The 16,492-nt window shown below is 48.3% G+C and overlaps 1 protein-coding gene across 1 annotated transcript in view; it reads left to right on the forward strand.

Moving 5' to 3' along the window:
• The window catches only part of gabrg2 (gamma-aminobutyric acid type A receptor subunit gamma2), a 41,667-nt gene that overhangs the window by 20,126 nt on the left and 5,049 nt on the right, over positions 1 to 16,492 (forward strand). The window contains exons 5-7 of the mRNA XM_064349556.1: positions 791 to 928; positions 12,454 to 12,606; positions 14,769 to 14,974. Of these exons, the coding sequence (XP_064205626.1) occupies positions 791 to 928; positions 12,454 to 12,606; positions 14,769 to 14,974 (497 nt within the window). The remainder of the gene's footprint in view (positions 1 to 790; positions 929 to 12,453; positions 12,607 to 14,768; positions 14,975 to 16,492) is intronic.

The following is a 16,492-nucleotide window of genomic DNA, read 5'->3' on the forward strand; positions in this document are numbered from 1 at the left end:
ATGTCCCTGTCCTGCAGTGAGTAAATCCATGCATTCGCAAACCGGTCTGTTGGAGGACCGCGTCGGCGAAATGCACTCATTCTTCAATAAGGGGAAAAAAAAAAAAAAAAAAAAATCTAATCAATAATTCATTCTGAAATTGTTCCATCTTGAAAGATGGAAAGCATGTTCATGTAGACGGGGGGGGCGGTGGGGGGTGAGGGGGGGATAAAGAATAGAACCTGCTATCACCTGCCATAACGTTTTTTCATGGAGATCCGTCAGCCCCCCATTACGGAAAAAGCCTCTGGGCTGTTCAATTAGGGAGCCATTGTGCGGACATTCCGAAGTTTGTACTGTGCAGTAGTGCCCTAATTAGCCCTGCCTGGTGGATTCCTCTGCTCAGGGCTGGGCTGAAATCAGATGGAGCTGACTTGGGGTCCCTCATAATTAGGGGCTTTAGTTAGCATTGTGGGATTGCTCTTGCATTGTGGGATTGCTCTTGCGAGGTCCCGGCGTTCTCGGACCTGTTTGCCGAGCGCACGGCCCGTCGTGTTCTGTGGCCCGGTCGGCCATTTGGAATGCCAGCTAAATTCGAATTCCACGCAGTGACAGGGCAGTTGAGATCAGTGAGGTGAGGGGTTGGTTGGGGGGGGGGGAGGGGGGATGATGTTGAGTCATTAATTATAATCTTGGAAAATTCTCGGACTAAAGGTCTGTCCCTTCCCCCTCCCCCTCCCCCCCCCCCACACACACATCATCACCACCGCTTCCCTCTCTCCCTCCCTCCCTCCCTCACCCCTCCTTCCAGATGGTTACCCCAAAGAGGAGATCATCTACAGGTGGAAGCGGAGCTCGGTGGAGGTCGGGGACATCCGCTCCTGGAGGCTGTACCAGTTCTCCTTCGTGGGCTTGAGGAACACCTCAGAGATCGTGAAGACTGTGTCTGGTACAGTAAACCACTCCTTTTGTGCATATCCACATTTCTATTCTCTGCTAATTCAATAACTCAAATAACGTATCGGTTAACGCATAATAGGGTCCATTAAATTCCACAGTGCTGTTATTGAAATTAAGACATAATGTATTTGCTGAATGAAGATGTTATGTTTTATTGTACGTGTTAATCGATTCTCAAAGTAAGTCATTTTACTGAAGATAACATTTTACCGATTAAAAAAAAAAAAAAAATTGGCTCATCATTTTCCCCATATGAAAATAAAAAGAAATAGCAATCGCGTACATAATTATATTACTGCAAAATCAAACTGAATTGAGGTCAGAAGTTGACTGTTGCATTTTTGCGCTGGGTTGTTCTGTAGATGGAAAGCTGTCTGCTTCACCGTGGTTTCTTTTGCAGCGTGTATCATGTGTATTGTCTTGTATCATGTGGAATGGCGTTAGGTTTTCTAGACAGTATGTGGCTTTTTGTGGCTGCTCCCTACTACAGTAGCGACTGATATAAAATAAAACCACGGCTTTGACCTACACTCTCATAATTATGTTCCTTAACATTGCGGGGTGTGCCAAGAAAACAATCAAAATGCCTCTGGAAGGAAATTTATGCACCAGGATTCAAGGGGCCGGTCCATAAATCATGTGTGCCAAATCAGTCAGTGTAAAAGGAGACACTTTTTCGCACATTTGTTTTCTTGATGGACCTGACACAAAAGAGACATTATGGGTTTCCATTATCATAACTGTGACAGGCAACCTCTCGACTTCTTCTGCGAAAATGCAAATTAAAAAAGATGTGCTTTAAAGATGTGCCATTTGTTTAAGATGATTGCTGAAATGATTATTGATTGAGGGAAGGCGTTTTCTTTTTCTTTTTTTTCTTTTTTTGGCTGCAGTTCAGTCTTTTTCAAGATTTCGGTTTTTTCCCCTTGTGCAAAACTATGAAGGAATGATCTCCACCTTGGTTACTGTAGGTCCTCAGCTAACTATGACCGAGAGTCCACAGCAGAAGAAAGTGACTCTTCTCGCTTCAACAGGGTTAAGAGTGAGTGCAAATTGGTCATGTCCGCTGATATCTCCCTACTGTTAGTGCCTACCTACAAGTGTTACCCCTAGCTTAAACACAGTCTACCAGCTCTGATCAGTGAGAATTACACCTGTGAGTTAGCAACGGGCTCGCTAGCTCACCTGTGTTTCTGTAACGGGCTGTCGGGCACATGGGTGTGTAAGTGTGTGGGTGCGACTGGCAAGTCAGTGTCCAGAGGGACCTTGGTTCCAGATCTCTGAAGAAATAATAGGAAAAAATAATAAGGATGTTGGGGGGGGGAAAGAAACCACTATTTTTACATTCTGAGGGCAGTTAGTGTAGTGTCATCTTCCCTGAATTATCACCCTGGTCGGGCACACACTTTGTTGTGAAAGGCACAGCATAGGCTTGAGGATCATAAAATGGCGCCGGTATTCATAGCGAAGTAGCCACGACGTTAAATTAGCAAGAAAGCCTAGCGAGCCTTTAGCGAAATATACTGTAAATTTATGTCAGGCAGCCTCTGTTAACCCTGTGCACACACAGGATGTTTAAAAGCTTTTCCAAATGATTCCAAATGTCATGTGCAAATGCGAATCGTGATCCTTATTAAAACTGCCGGCAGTGCGTTTATTCTTTGATTAAAAATACCGAAGTAATAATAAATTCTGGCTTGTTTCTCGCTATTGGCTGGGAACTGCCATAAGAGAATTAATTGTTTGTGAGCACAGGATCATGGGATAAGTGATGCATGATACTTAGGCACACTGCCCAGAGACTTATGTTAGGGCTCATAGCCTAAAGGTTGCAGGTTTGATTACCCTTCAGAAAGGTACTTAACCTCATTGTGTAAAATATGCTACACGTTTTGGGATGGAGGAAAAGCGTAGTGTTTTTGGTTACTGTACATGTCTGTTGTGCAGTAGGCCTGGTTGTCGTGGTGAAGGATAGCTTTCATAAACAAAAAAAAAAACAACCAAGAGCGGTTTTCACAGGGAAAAAAAACGAAAAAACAGACCATTGCTCAATGCTTGACAAGTTATTTCCTAACCTATAATTCTAATGCATTTTATATTACTTTTGTCCACTTTTCCGTCCCCCGCCCCTCCTTCCTCGAACCCGCCCCCACCACCCCGAACCGGCCCCCACCACCCCCGAACCATTTCGGTTTATTGTGATTTATACTGGCACTCTGCCCCTTGGCAAAGACCGAAGAAATGCCGCACCATCTGGTCGGCCGTGCGCTTCGCCCACGGAGTCGATGGCTGCTCTCGTCCGGGCGCTCGGCTCTCTGGGTCCTGTCCTAAGTCGCTCCTCCGCGTCGCCCCGTATCGCTGTCACGTCACGGCCCGCGTCGAGAGTGACGGAGCTGCTCGCCCGCCCGCCCCCGCCCACCCCCGCCCGGGTCTGGCTGGGACCGAGCCGCTAACGTAGCGATCCCTTTCGTCCTTCCTGCCGCCGTCGGTGGGCGGAATGGCGCCGCCCGTCCAGGGGTTTCCGCCGGGTCGAACCATTTTTTCCTGGAGGTCGGGGTGGGGTGGTGGAGGAAGAAGAGAAAGCGAGGAATAACCGCGAAACCTTCGGACTCGCCGCGAGGCGTTTTGAGGAGATGCAGACTTTCTCCCGCCCCTCCCCCCCCCCCTCCGCGTGCTCGCGAACGACGCCTTCGCGACCGCTCTCTGATGAGGGGCACGTGGGTAAACTGCGAGACCTTCGCATCAACAGCATCTGCCAGCTGGCAGATCAAAGCGGATCAGGGATATTGCGGGGGGGGGGGGGGGAAGGAGGGGGGGGGGCTCCATCTTCCATTAAGTTAGATTCCGAACGTGGGGCCAGCAATTTTGTCGGTATTCATATTAATCACCGCCATTGTTGGCACGGACCTCCCGTTTTTTTTTGGTTTTTTTTACTGCCCCTCTCCTAAGCATATTAACAGAACAAATGAGTCGAAATGCGCTTCTATCCGCGTCGAGCCGACTTCATCGCCTGCAAAGCGATCGCAGTTTTGATCCTTATTTCGCTAAAAGATCTTCCGTATGCGAACTGGGCTTGTCTTGTTTAGAGATTATATGGAATACGTGCACTCATATTTACGGAGAGCTATTCTTAGAGTGACCTTCTTGATTGGCTCGGTTGGCTTTTTTTCTTCTCCTGTTTTTTTTTCCTTTTTTTTGTCCATGTGCGTCGGCCTGTGTGATTTAGCCCGAGCCGAGACGGCCTGGGGTCGCATCGGGCTTCCCTCTCTGGCTACGGTAGCCCTCGGCTTTCAGGTTCAGGTTGGATGTTTGACAGCAGAGGTCTGGCGGCGTAGCGGATGAAAGGAAGCAGCCGAACGCCACGGCGGGGCGCGCGGGAGCCCCATTCCCGCTACGTCAGCTAATTCTGCAATTCCGACGTCCGCCGTGAACGAGAGATGTTCTGAGCGGACTCGACACGACTAACGAAAAAAAAAAAGAAACGAACAGCGAACATCAGTTCTGTCCAGAATATTTCTTGGTAAATGTTCAACTCTATGCTATATCCCCCCCTTCCCCCCTTTCTTGAATTCCCCCTTTGGGCCCTTGGCTGTGGTATTGTCTCTCGGTTTCCTCCTGTAATTCTGCAAAGGTTGCTGAAAAATATACATTCCGCCCGCTCCATTAAATGGACGGGTGGATCCGGAATCCGCGGGTGTGCCGCGAAGTGTGTAACTCAGTTTAAGCCGAGGCAATCCACTTAAGGGAGGGAAGGGGGTTACCTCCAGCAATATTGTGAGTTTCGCTGGACGGTTAGCGGATCTCAGGAGGAGGAGGGAAAGGAGCGAAAAACACTGCAGAGTCATCAGTCAGGAGCCTGGAAGGTGGGTGTGTCTGCGGGATGGCCGGGGATCGGATGTGTCTGTGGGAAGGCCGGGGATCGGATGTGTCTGTGGGAAGGCCGAGATCGGATGTGTCTGTGGGAAGGCCAGGATCGGATGTGTCTGTGGGAAGGCCAGGGATCGGATGTGTCTGTGGGAAGGCCGGGGATCGGATGTGTCTGTGGGAAGGCCGGGGTTTGGATGCATCTGTGGGAAGTCCGCAGGATTGGATGTGTCTGCGGGAAGGCCTGGGGATCGGATGTCAGTGCGGTGTCAGTGAGTCGGAAAGGCAGAGAGAAGCGGCGGCTTTAGTGTGGACTAAAAGTGGCGGTGTCAAAAATCTTCTCCCAGGTGGCGGTTTTTGAAAATAGCGCATAAATTATTTTAGCATTTTTTGAGAAATGGCAGTCAAGGGGAGGCCCCACGGGGGAGGTGGGAAATTATAAATATGAACGAGCCAAATGCAACACTGAGTGAAAGGACCTGACATTTAGTTCCGTGTCAGCACGGTACCTCGGTGAGCTCCTCGGCGCTGCATAGACTTTAAAGGGATTTGAAGATTGTTGTTTTTTCTCTCTCTCTCTAAAGCGAAGACCTAATTTCTATAATAAGAAGTGATCTTTGAACTGTTATCCCTGCCAAGACTCTCTATGAGCAAGAGGAGGAACTGAAGCTATGAGTCACAGGCAGAATCCCTTCTGGGGACTTAAATAGCAATTCTCCTTCCTTCTTTTTCAGTCCCGGTTTGACAGAGTAATAGGACTGTAATTAACACCTGGACCTGCGCTGCTCCTGATAATCCAGAGGACAACCGTTGCCTCGGAAGAGCGACTGGTTGTTTTTTCCTCTTCATTAACCGCCACCTGCACTAAGAGTTCCCGTCTCTCCTGAGGGAATGAGGGCTTACGCCAACCTGCCCCCCCCCCCACCCCCTCACGAGTTTGCAGCGCAAAAAAAAAACTGTTATGGACAACCATTCTGCCATTCGTCGATTCTATTTATACTGTTGGATGGGCGTGCATTCTAGCACCTTAAAATAAAACACTCAGAGACACTTGGTGCAAACGCCATTGTCAGGTTTTTGGAGAGCGCAGACAAGCATGTGCTCTCCTCTGAAGCATGTGATGTCAGGTGCCTCTTCTTCTTAGCACGTCGCGGTTTGCGAGTCAGGCACGTCACACGTGCAGCTCAGCGGGCAAATTCGCAGGCCAGCCGGTTGACCAGCAGGGGTTGCTGGAGTGCGACAAGGTGATTTCATCCTCCCATCTCTGGAAGACTCTGGTTGGCCGGTTGGGCGTTGCCGTACCAGGGCTGTTGGCCACAGATGGCACTGGCAAGGTCCAGATTTGATACCAGACCACCGGACCCATCCATGCACTAGAACAGAGCCTTAACAGATACTAGACCGTGGGGCCCATCCATGCTCCAGAACAGAGCCTTAACAGATACCAGACTGTGGGGCCCATCCATGCACTAGAACAGAGACTTAACAGATACCAGACTGAGGGGTCCATCCAGGCACTAGTACAGTGCCTGAACAGATACCAGACTGAGGGGTCCATCCACACACTAGAACAGAGACTTAACAGATACCAGACTATGGGGCCCATCCAGGCACTAGAACAGAGCCTGAACAGATACCAGACTGTGGGGCCCATCCAGGCACTAGTACAGTGCCTGAACAGATACCAGCCTGTGGGGCCCATCCATTCACTAGCACTAGAGCCTTGGCAGGATTAGCACCTAGCAGCTTCTTTCCAAAGCTTTGTTTTAACAGTAGTGCCTATCAGAGATTCCTGTCCACTTCAGTGTATTTTTTTTTAAGCGTATAAGACCATGTAATGATGAGCATTTTATGTTTGAAGTAAGGGCTTCAAGGATGGGCTAACGGTCGCCCCCTGTTAATTATCCGATAATTATGCCCCCCCCCCCCTCCCCCAGCTGCTCTCAGACACCGGTCCACAGTAGTGTTGAAATGTTTCGAGTTGCACGTCACGTCGCCCGTCATGAAAACAAGCCAAGGGGCGAGCGCTCGAAAACGGCCGCAGGCATCTCCCGACAGCCACTCTGAGAGCCCGCGGGCTGGAGCGCGCCCGGGCTTCGACAGCCCATAATCAAATCTGAGCGGCGGTACGGCGACCGCGGCGTCTGCCCGGAAACCCGCTCCGGAAACCCGGCCTCGTATTTCACAGAGACAAGTGCAGTCCGGTTCACTTTACTCTCCTCTCTCCTCTCGGGTGCCTAATTGCCCTTATCTGCTCGAGCCGGGATCGCTCGCGTCCGGCGGCGTATTGACTTCCAGACGGCGAGACTCTCACCCCCCCGAGCACAGGTGAGCGAGGCGGACGCAGGGATTGGCCACGGAACAGATAAAGTAAATATTAAAACAAAGGGAAGATGGCAGCCAATACATTATTATTTTTGAGATCCTCTTGTCTTGCCATTTACATACGGTATCAAATAATCTTTTTGGTATTGTACTGTATGTCAGTGGGCAAATGAGAGAGCTCAAGTTAAAATAAAAATCGGTTGCCATTTTTTTTTTAGAGTACATTTTTGGAATGGAGCTGTCTATTTTTGGAACAGAGCTCCATGATTCAGTAATGGTCTTTACCAAAATGCTACTGTTTCGCATTTATATTTTTCAGATCTTTCTCTCTCTTTGCTTTATATTAAAACCGTGACAACGAGTCAGCTCCCAAGAGCCCAAATGATGAACACTTATTGCGCAGCATTAAAGTTTTACAATTTTAGGAGCCAGAACAGATTCATAAAAGGACTTTCTCGTGCCCACGTTAGAGACATATTGAAACACCTACACTGACAATATCTGTGTGATTTATTGCCAATCAAAGCCAAAAATAAAAAATTTAAAAAAGTCTTTGCAATGACATTTCAAGGAGGGAGGTTATTAAACAGACAGGAGACGTATGCATCACACTTTCTCCTTTAATTTCGGGATGCACATTTGCCAGCGTCTCAACGCTATTACCAAAGCGACGTACAGTAAGTGCATACCGAAGGCCATTGGAACAACTACAGAACGCAGGTCTGATAAGCTGCAGTACTCATTATGTAACAAGTTATTCATAGCCACGAACACATTAAGTCCAGTTTACACAGTAAACATTGCTCTATGACCTAAACTACGCTCAGTCAAACTAGGAGGCATGACAAGCGACAACATCGCGATAATGATACAAAGTATAACATAGGTGTTGTTTATCGTATAAGCGGATGTTATGACGTGATCTGCGGCGGTACGTCTGTAAAACACAGGCAGGCCTAGCAGGCTCAGACCTGAGGACTCTGGAATCCGGCCATCCTTCACGCGTCATCTTTGCGGAGAACGCGGAGCGACGCCGAACGCAGCATAGCGAGAGGCCTGTTGATCCGCTCCGCTAATTAGATCTCGTCTTTTTGAAATGCAGATTGTCTTATTTTCGCTCGGTAAGCACAGCGGGGGGGATTAGCGTTTGCTCATCAGCGCGCTGATTGTTCCCCGAAGATAAGCCTCATCCAAAACCAGTCAGAACGGACGGGAAAAATAAATAAGTGAATAAATAAATTATTTTTTTATTTTTTTATTATTAATTTTTTTTATTTGGTATTAGGCCAGGCATTTAATAGAGCTCTGCTTGGTTATGTAAGCAGGATGAGTTACTACCTGTTCCATAACATGTATAAATAAATGCTCACAGTGTTGGAACAGAATGGATAAGCTAATAAGCAGAAGATGCGAGGTGACTGGTTCACTCTGAAATGAATTTCTGCGACAAAGACCGAGCCAAATCCGGTTTAGTGAAAATGCCGATAACAGCCTAAAATTTGGGCTTGTTTGGAATGTCCAATTCTTGTCCGTTCGTGCGCAGATCCCACAGCCAGTCCAGGACAGTGCAGTGTCACCAAATCACTTTATTGATCACATTGCAGACTGCAGTCTACACGACAAGACTAAGCTTGCATGGAGTGGAGTCAGAGGAAGACCTTTCACATGCAGCTTTAACATGCAGTCCGCAGGCACCCAGTTGACCAGCGGGGGTTGTGCTCGATAGCAAAGAAACACAGGCCCCTAAGCCGGCTGGACCCCTCACATACCTCGGGCAAAGAAATCGGTCGATAGCACATCACCCTGGGCACTGGCGCGGTCCGGATTCGATCCGAGGACGTGGGGCTCTTCCGCGCACCACAGCTCGGTGCCACCCGGCTGCTGTAAAATGGATTTCTTTTGAAGGTTTGTGTTCTCCCCGGTGCTGGACCCAGTTTATTAACGCGTCTGACAGGCTTGTGGGAAGTCTGAAGGAGCCGCACCAGCGCTGCCCATTAGAGGCAGGAATACGCTGCCGCACGCTCGGCTCTGTCTCCGAGAGTGACGGCTGACTTCCGCCGGCTGAGACCGTCCCGGGACCCAGGGACTCGTTACGGAGGTGGCGGGGGGAGCGCTCGGCCGCGGCAGATAATTATCGGGCGCTCTCGAAAACCGACACCCCGTCATTACCCCCGCGCCCCCCCCCAAAGACCCGGGGGAGTTTCGCTGTCCACCACCGCGCGGCCGTCCCGTAGCCGATGATGTCGTCCGCTACATCGCGGAGACGTGCTGCTTGTTCCCGGCTAACGGCGTGTCACCCCCATATCACCGCTATATTACCGCCATATAACCGCCATATTACCGCCAGGCGGCTCAGCGCAGCGGCGGCTTTTCCCCCGCGGTCAGCAGTGAAGGATTAACCGCGTTCCCCCCGGTGCCGGGCCCCCCCTCCCACACGCGAGTGTCCAACCCCCCCCCCCCCCCCACCCCGCTGCATCTGGAAAGCGATGCTGCTTCAGCGTTTTCCTGCTTCTCAGAGCGGCCATTTTACTCCGTGTTTACAGAGGCCGCAATCACATTACCGCAGAGCGGGGCGGGGCAGCGGCTTCCCTTACTGGTTTCATTCCCGGTGATGTAGCCGGGTCTGTCAAACCCGCCTGTCCCGCAGCTTTTTAGAAAAACTGCCGTTGAATGGATTATGTTGCCCCATAAGTCATTATACAGTTCCATAATGTTTTTTTTTTTTTTGTCAAACGGAAGATTAGAATGTTTGGGGTGCATAAGGAAAGAATGATGTGATAATTTACACATAAAATATGTGAGTATGTTGTGTTCTCTCTCAAAGCAGCTATTGTCGCGCACTGTGAAAGGTGCTTTATGGGTAAGGCCGAGAGGTAAAACCCTGAAAACTTATTTGATTGATAGCTTCCGAGGGGCCGTCATGAGGCGATTCGTCATAACCTGGGGTGGGTGCTCGGCATCGCGGGCCACCGCAGGCAGGGATATGGGGATTTCTGTCGATCCGACGTAGTTCCCAATCCTCATCCTGGAAAAAAAACGTCCCCAAAGATGTCCTAGGCGTGCCCATGCTTAATTTAGCCGCCTCTCGATCTGATTGTGGGCACGTGTGGCTTCCGTCAGGCGCGGCTGCGCTAGAGTAGTTATCCGCCGCACAAAAAAAAAAGAAAAACTTGACGGCCGCTCGTTTTTTTTTTCTCCCCCCCCCTCAGAGCCTTGCCCGCGAGCGTCTCAGAGCTCCCTCTGCCAGGAGATCTCATCTGTCAGTAATGAACACAATGGCGGGAACACATGGCGTGGGGTGTAGAAACGCCCGCCGTCCCTTTAATCTCTGCGGCGTGGGAACGCGCATTCCAGGACACGCTCCGGCGAGGGTCTTATTTAACCTAAATAAATAAATAAATAAATAAAAATAAATAAATAAATAAAAAATGCGCGAACAGGCCCCTCTCCGTCAGATGAGGGACGTGTGAGTCATTATGAACAGGCTCCGTAGCGGGAAGCCTGGGTCTTAATTAGAGGCTGCCGACAGACTCCAACCTCGTTTCCGCGCGGGGGACGGGTAGGGGGGCCAGGTACGGGGGGGGGTGGGGGACGGGCTGTGGAGGTAACGGCTCGATCATCCGGGCCACCGTTGCCGGGGCGGGGTGGGGCGGGGCGGGGCTCCAGAGGGGTCCGTAGCGACGGGTTCGGGGCCCCTGTGGCGGTAAGTCCAGCGGCGGCGGCTAATGGAGGATGCTAATGCGTCACGGGCGAGGCGCTGCTGACCGAGCCGAATTAGCACGTTAGCACGTTAGCCCCCATGGTGTTTCTCGTGGCGGGGGGGGGGGGGGGGTGTTGGGCTAATGCAATGTTAATAAAAAAACAAATGCTGCCCTTGCGGAAAGCCTTCCCGCGCTCATGCCATTATAAAAAGAGCACGGTCAGCAATAAAATAAGGGCATAACGAATTTCCGGGGGGGGGGGGGCAGGTGCACTGGTGTCAGGACCGCAAGCGAATAGGTTGATTAGGACGGCCTCACTCGTGGCCCATGCAACACGTAGAGTATGGGGGTGGGGGGGTGGGTTATGATACCATAATCATCATTTAACAAAATCATAAAGAAAAGCCACAGTCTTTTTTTTTTTTTTTTTCGCTTTTACATCGCAGCCACTAATCAACATTGTAGTGCACAGGCACAGCCAGCAGAGATCTAACAGAGCTGAACTCGGTCCTGCCAAGCAGAAAAAGCTTCGCATTTATAAATACACATTAAGAGGCACATGCCCCTAAGCCTGCTGCAGGAACATAACAGCATAATAACAGTTTCACAAACAGGGAGCAGGGCGCAGTATTGTAATTATTCATTAGTTTGAGGCAGAATAAATAGCGGCTTTACCTGACCAGGAGAGCCCGCACCCACCCCCGCCACCCCCCCCCCACCCCCTGGCACCATTCCTGAATCGGCGGTCCGTACCTGACGTGTTTATGACGCGGTGGAGGCACGGCTAATCCTTTCCGTATTTGGGCTGATCCCATCGACCGTAACCCCAACCCTGACGTGTACAGCGTCTGGATTGTGCTGCAGGGAGAACAGTTCCGGTTCTTTTTTTGGTTTTTTTTTTTGGGGGGTGGGGGAGGAGGACATCTGGTTTTCCCAGAAAAAAAAATGTTTTTGTTAGCGGCTCATGCATATGCATTTTTGTTCTTGAGCTGGTCACATTCTTTGGTCTCATTATTTTTTATTTTTTGCATTATAATGGTTGTGGATTGTGAGAAGGGGAGATGTGCACATTGATCGCATTATTGTGGACATGCATCAGATGTGGGTAAAGCATCAATGGTTTTGTGGAGAACGGCCGTGACTGCCCTACACACAGCCCTTACCTGAACCCCATTACACAAATTTGGGATCAGTTGGAAAGCCAACTGGGAGCCAGGCCTAATCGCCCAATCAGTGCCCAACCTCACTAATTCTCTTCTGGCTGAATGTCACTTGTGGTATGAATGTGTGTATCATGTTATATGCATATAGGCTGTATATCTGTGAGCAAGAGGCGCATTCTTGAAATAGGCTTGGCTGATTTCCTTTTATTTATGAATCATTTTGTATAATTATGAATTTATATGTTTTTTTTTTGTATCACAGTTGTCATTAGATAAGCCTGTAGCCAGTCACATTTGGGCCTTGGCTACCATGTGAATTATCATGCTCTTTACAGACACGTGTTTCGATCTATTTGAATGCTAGCCAGGAAGTGTTTTTTTCCCAGAAATAATCACTTATTATCACTTTTTCATTTTTCGTTTCCTCCCCTTTCCACCTCCTCCTCTGCTCTGTTCTTCAGGAGACTACGTCGTGTTGACCGTCTACTTCGATCTGAGCAGGAGGATGGGTTACTTCACCATACAGACCTACATCCCCTGCACCCTCATCGTGGTTCTGTCCTGGGTGTCCTTCTGGATCAACAAGGATGCAGTCCCTGCCAGAACATCGTTAGGTAAAATAAAAACTGCACCACCGCGCTTACAATTTCATCTACCGAATTAACCTTCTGAAGAGTCTTTTTTTTTCAGAATTTCAAGTCAGTGTTCTAGAACTCCATTGCTTTCAGTTACCAGTGGTGATTGTTACATCAGCATTAGAATGTTCAGTTAGCATCCTAATCACGTATACGTGATCTTGCACCTTGAAGGGTGATTGAAGGGGAGTTTTTAATGCAAAATAAAGTAATATCATCAGTATGTTCTTTTTTTTATTTCTTTTATTTCTTTATTTCTTTCAGTAACAATAACAACAAACCAAAGCTTGAAGAAATATGCACAATGGTGCTTGTCAGTGAAGCTTATAAGCTCCATTGCAGTTTATCGGTCTTCCTCGTTAATTGGAGAGGTTTAATGGAGCGAGAATGAAGGACTGGTGATTTTTAACGAAGCCAGCCCAGATTTATCTTAATAAGGCATTAATATGCAGCTCGGCACGTCTCCAGGCTCTGTCAGTATTTCAGTGCAGGTGTAACCTTAGCCAACGGCAAGAGAAGCTGAAGCCTTTTAAGGATTTGTGAGATACTGTGAGTGCCTTCAGAAAGGTCCATCATAGAGAACCTCTGCTTTTCATGAGTTCCCATTTACTCAGCCAGCGGCCTGAACCTCACCTTTCCGTACGGAGAGATGATCCAAGCCGGCTCTGCTCGAAAACAGTGGCCATTCTCATTTTACATTAACGCCATTTTTCACTGAGCAGCGGGACTAATTCTCCAACATAAATTATTGAGATAACGATTGTTGGGTAAAAGATTTCTTTCTGCATGAAAGCTCTCTTGTCCTTGTTATTTCTTCCGGAAATGATGCAGTACAAATCTTCCTGTTTTTATTAAAGTCATGTCAGGTGTGATGTTACCGTACAACATCGATATTAATTGACAACAGGCAATCGATGTTGAGTAAAATGGGTTATTTCCCCCGCCCCCCATGAAGATTATGACAAGGTAGTTCATGGGTAACCAGGGAGGATTAATGCTCGTGACATAAATCTTTAATCCCTAACGCCACCAGACAAAAGATCACCGCCATCTGACTCTGATCTGGATATTTACAACATCAATCTTGGGTGATGATGTCACTTTAGAACCTTACGCATGCAGTCGGTAAAGAGGGAAAACACGGAGTGTTGTAAATCACGCCGCGATCACATGGGGATTGGGCGGGGGGGGCGGGGGGGTGGAACAGGAGACCGTAATGCCCCGGCGGAAGCCCCTCGCGTGTGGTGGCGTGGAGGCTCTGCACCGGGTGCGTGAGAGTGTGTGTGTTGCGGAGCCATTTGTGCTGGCGGTGTGTGTGTGTGTGCGTGGCGATGTGTGTGTGTGTGTGTGTGTGTGTGTGTGTGTGCGCGCAGCGGTGTGCGTGAGAGTGTGTGTGTGCGTGGCGATGTGTGTGTATGTGTGGCGTGTGTGTGTGATTGTGTGAGTGTGTGTGTGGTGTGTGTGCGCGGCGGTGTGTTTGTGTGTGTGTGTATGTGTGTGTGTGAGTGTGTTTATGTGATTGTGTGTGATTGTGTGTGTGTGTGTGAGTGTGTGTGTGTGTGTGTGGTGTGAGTGTGTGTGTGTGGGTACGGTCAGCCTGTCTCCTCGAGCTGGCACATGCAGGGCTCCAGATGGCTTGCGGCTAAAGCCTCTCGGGCCGACCTCAAGTGCACAGGACTGTGGATCAGGAGGCCTTCGGCAGTTGGGCCACGTTCTCTCGGGGAAAAATTCACACCTCGTGTTTGTCGAGCTTGCTGCAAATAAATTGTTCTTATTTTTATTTTTAAAATCTTCACCATTCTTTTAATCCACTGTTCGGCATGATAAACAGTTTGTTCGTTGACGAACACGTAAGGGAGTACATAATCAGTGAGTGTGTGCCTGTGTGTGTTTGTGTATAAGAGGAAATTTGTCATTCAGTTATGTCACCAATAAAGTTCTGCTCATCCAAAAATCAGCTTTGTGATTTTCATACAGGTACAGGGATCCAGCAGGTTTAAGCATTTGTTTGTTTTTCTTTTTTCTTTTATTGGTTCTCTTTCCCTCGATAAGTCCACGTCTCTACCACTTCCTGTCTGCAGAGGAAGTGGACGGACGGCGACTGACCCTTTGTTTCTGGGACCTTCGGGCCCCGTTCGCAGGCATCACCACCGTACTGACGATGACCACGCTCAGCACCATCGCCAGGAAGTCGCTCCCCAAGGTGTCCTACGTGACCGCCATGGACCTCTTCGTGTCCGTCTGCTTCATCTTCGTCTTCGCCGCCTTGATCGAGTACGGGACGCTACACTACTTCGTTAGCAACAGAAAGCCGAGCAAAAACAAGGACAAGAAGAAGAAAAATCCCGTGAGTAGACCCCAGACGCCCCCCTCCCCCAGCCCCCCCCAAATTAATACGCTGTTTACTTTAGACCTAGCCGTCCGAAGTATTCTGAAGTAGTCTGAACAAACAAACCACAGGTCATGAAGTCTTCAACGGAATGCAGCTTTGCTTAGCGCTATAATGTACTAGAGTTCCTCCGGTGGTAATTCTCCTCCTTGGGTTTGTGGGGAAAGGTCAAGCAGGCATTCATTTCCCCTCGCTCTCTCAGGTAGCCTGTTTATCTTCTGCGCCTCTTGGCCGCGACTCGTACCCGAGTGCGGAAAGCAAACTCGCAATTGACCTTTCTCTAGGCCCTCGCGATCGCCATGGTTACGGTTCCCGGTTCTGTCCGGCTTTCCTGTGACAGGAATTGATGTTCAAGGACGACACAAGTTAATGTTCCCATTTCATACCTTTTAAGCGTTATTATTGCTTGTCTTAAACGGTGTTCGTTCTGAAGAATTTGTAAGTTTGAAAAGTTTGTTAAATCGACATTAAAAGACACTGTTTTTTTTTTTGAACGCCAATTCTTCAGTGGTTAGTATCGCTACTTGAATTAGTGTATCAATATTCTTTTATAGTATTTTTTTATTCTGTTTTGGCTATTGCACAACGTTGTCAAACAGTAAATTCAAGTCAACTTAGGCAAAAGATTGACAAAACCGAATCAGTCTGAATCAGTCACTGAAGGCTACGCATTTTTTCACCACCGAAAGGTCCATTGCTGCACTCCTTTCCTCCTCTTTGCACGGTCTGTGTACTTACGTTTTATACAGTGTTGAACTCCCTTAACCACGTCTAACAGGAAATTGTTGACAAGAGGTTCAGTTAAGTTTTTGTGTCATCCACATCCTCACTAAATGGGCTCAATGGTGGTTTTGACACAGGTCATCTGACATGTCTGTGTCTTCAGATTGAAGGTAAACAATTCCCGCATCTTTCAGAAATGTACTACGCGCATAGTTTAGCTTTAATCATTAACTGGGTTCCAGACATGCAAATGAGTTGTGGATCTAAATGTCAGATGAATGAAAGACGAATAATATACCCCTTTAATGACAGTTTGGGTTTCTGGGCAGATGTCTTTAATTGTTCCAGATGTTTTATGGTTTTGTTTTCACGAATAGAGAGAATTGTCACAATGTGTTCTGTCTTCATAACCAAGCGTTTCAAAACATTGTTTTAAAATATTTTCAGAATGTGTTTTTAATCAAGCATGTGTTCTTTAAGTGTTTTGATATAGATTGTGATGAAAATTATGTGGAGAGAAAACAACACCAGGTTTTTATTACAAAAATCATCCACTGTTGAGCTCAGGGTGGAACAGCATCTTCCAAGTTCACATCGCTTGGCAGGAGTGGACAAATCCATAAACCATTATTTTCTCCCAGACTACCAGCATGAAAACAGACTGGATGAGGTTACTTGTCATGTCTGTAGGGTGAACATCAGGTAGGCTTCCCGTGATTAGTTTGGTTCATGTCCACTGACAGTATTTTGATG

Source organism: Anguilla rostrata, chromosome 9 (assembly GCF_018555375.3).
Source record: "Anguilla rostrata isolate EN2019 chromosome 9, ASM1855537v3, whole genome shotgun sequence".
Lineage (NCBI taxonomy): Eukaryota > Metazoa > Chordata > Actinopteri > Anguilliformes > Anguillidae > Anguilla > Anguilla rostrata.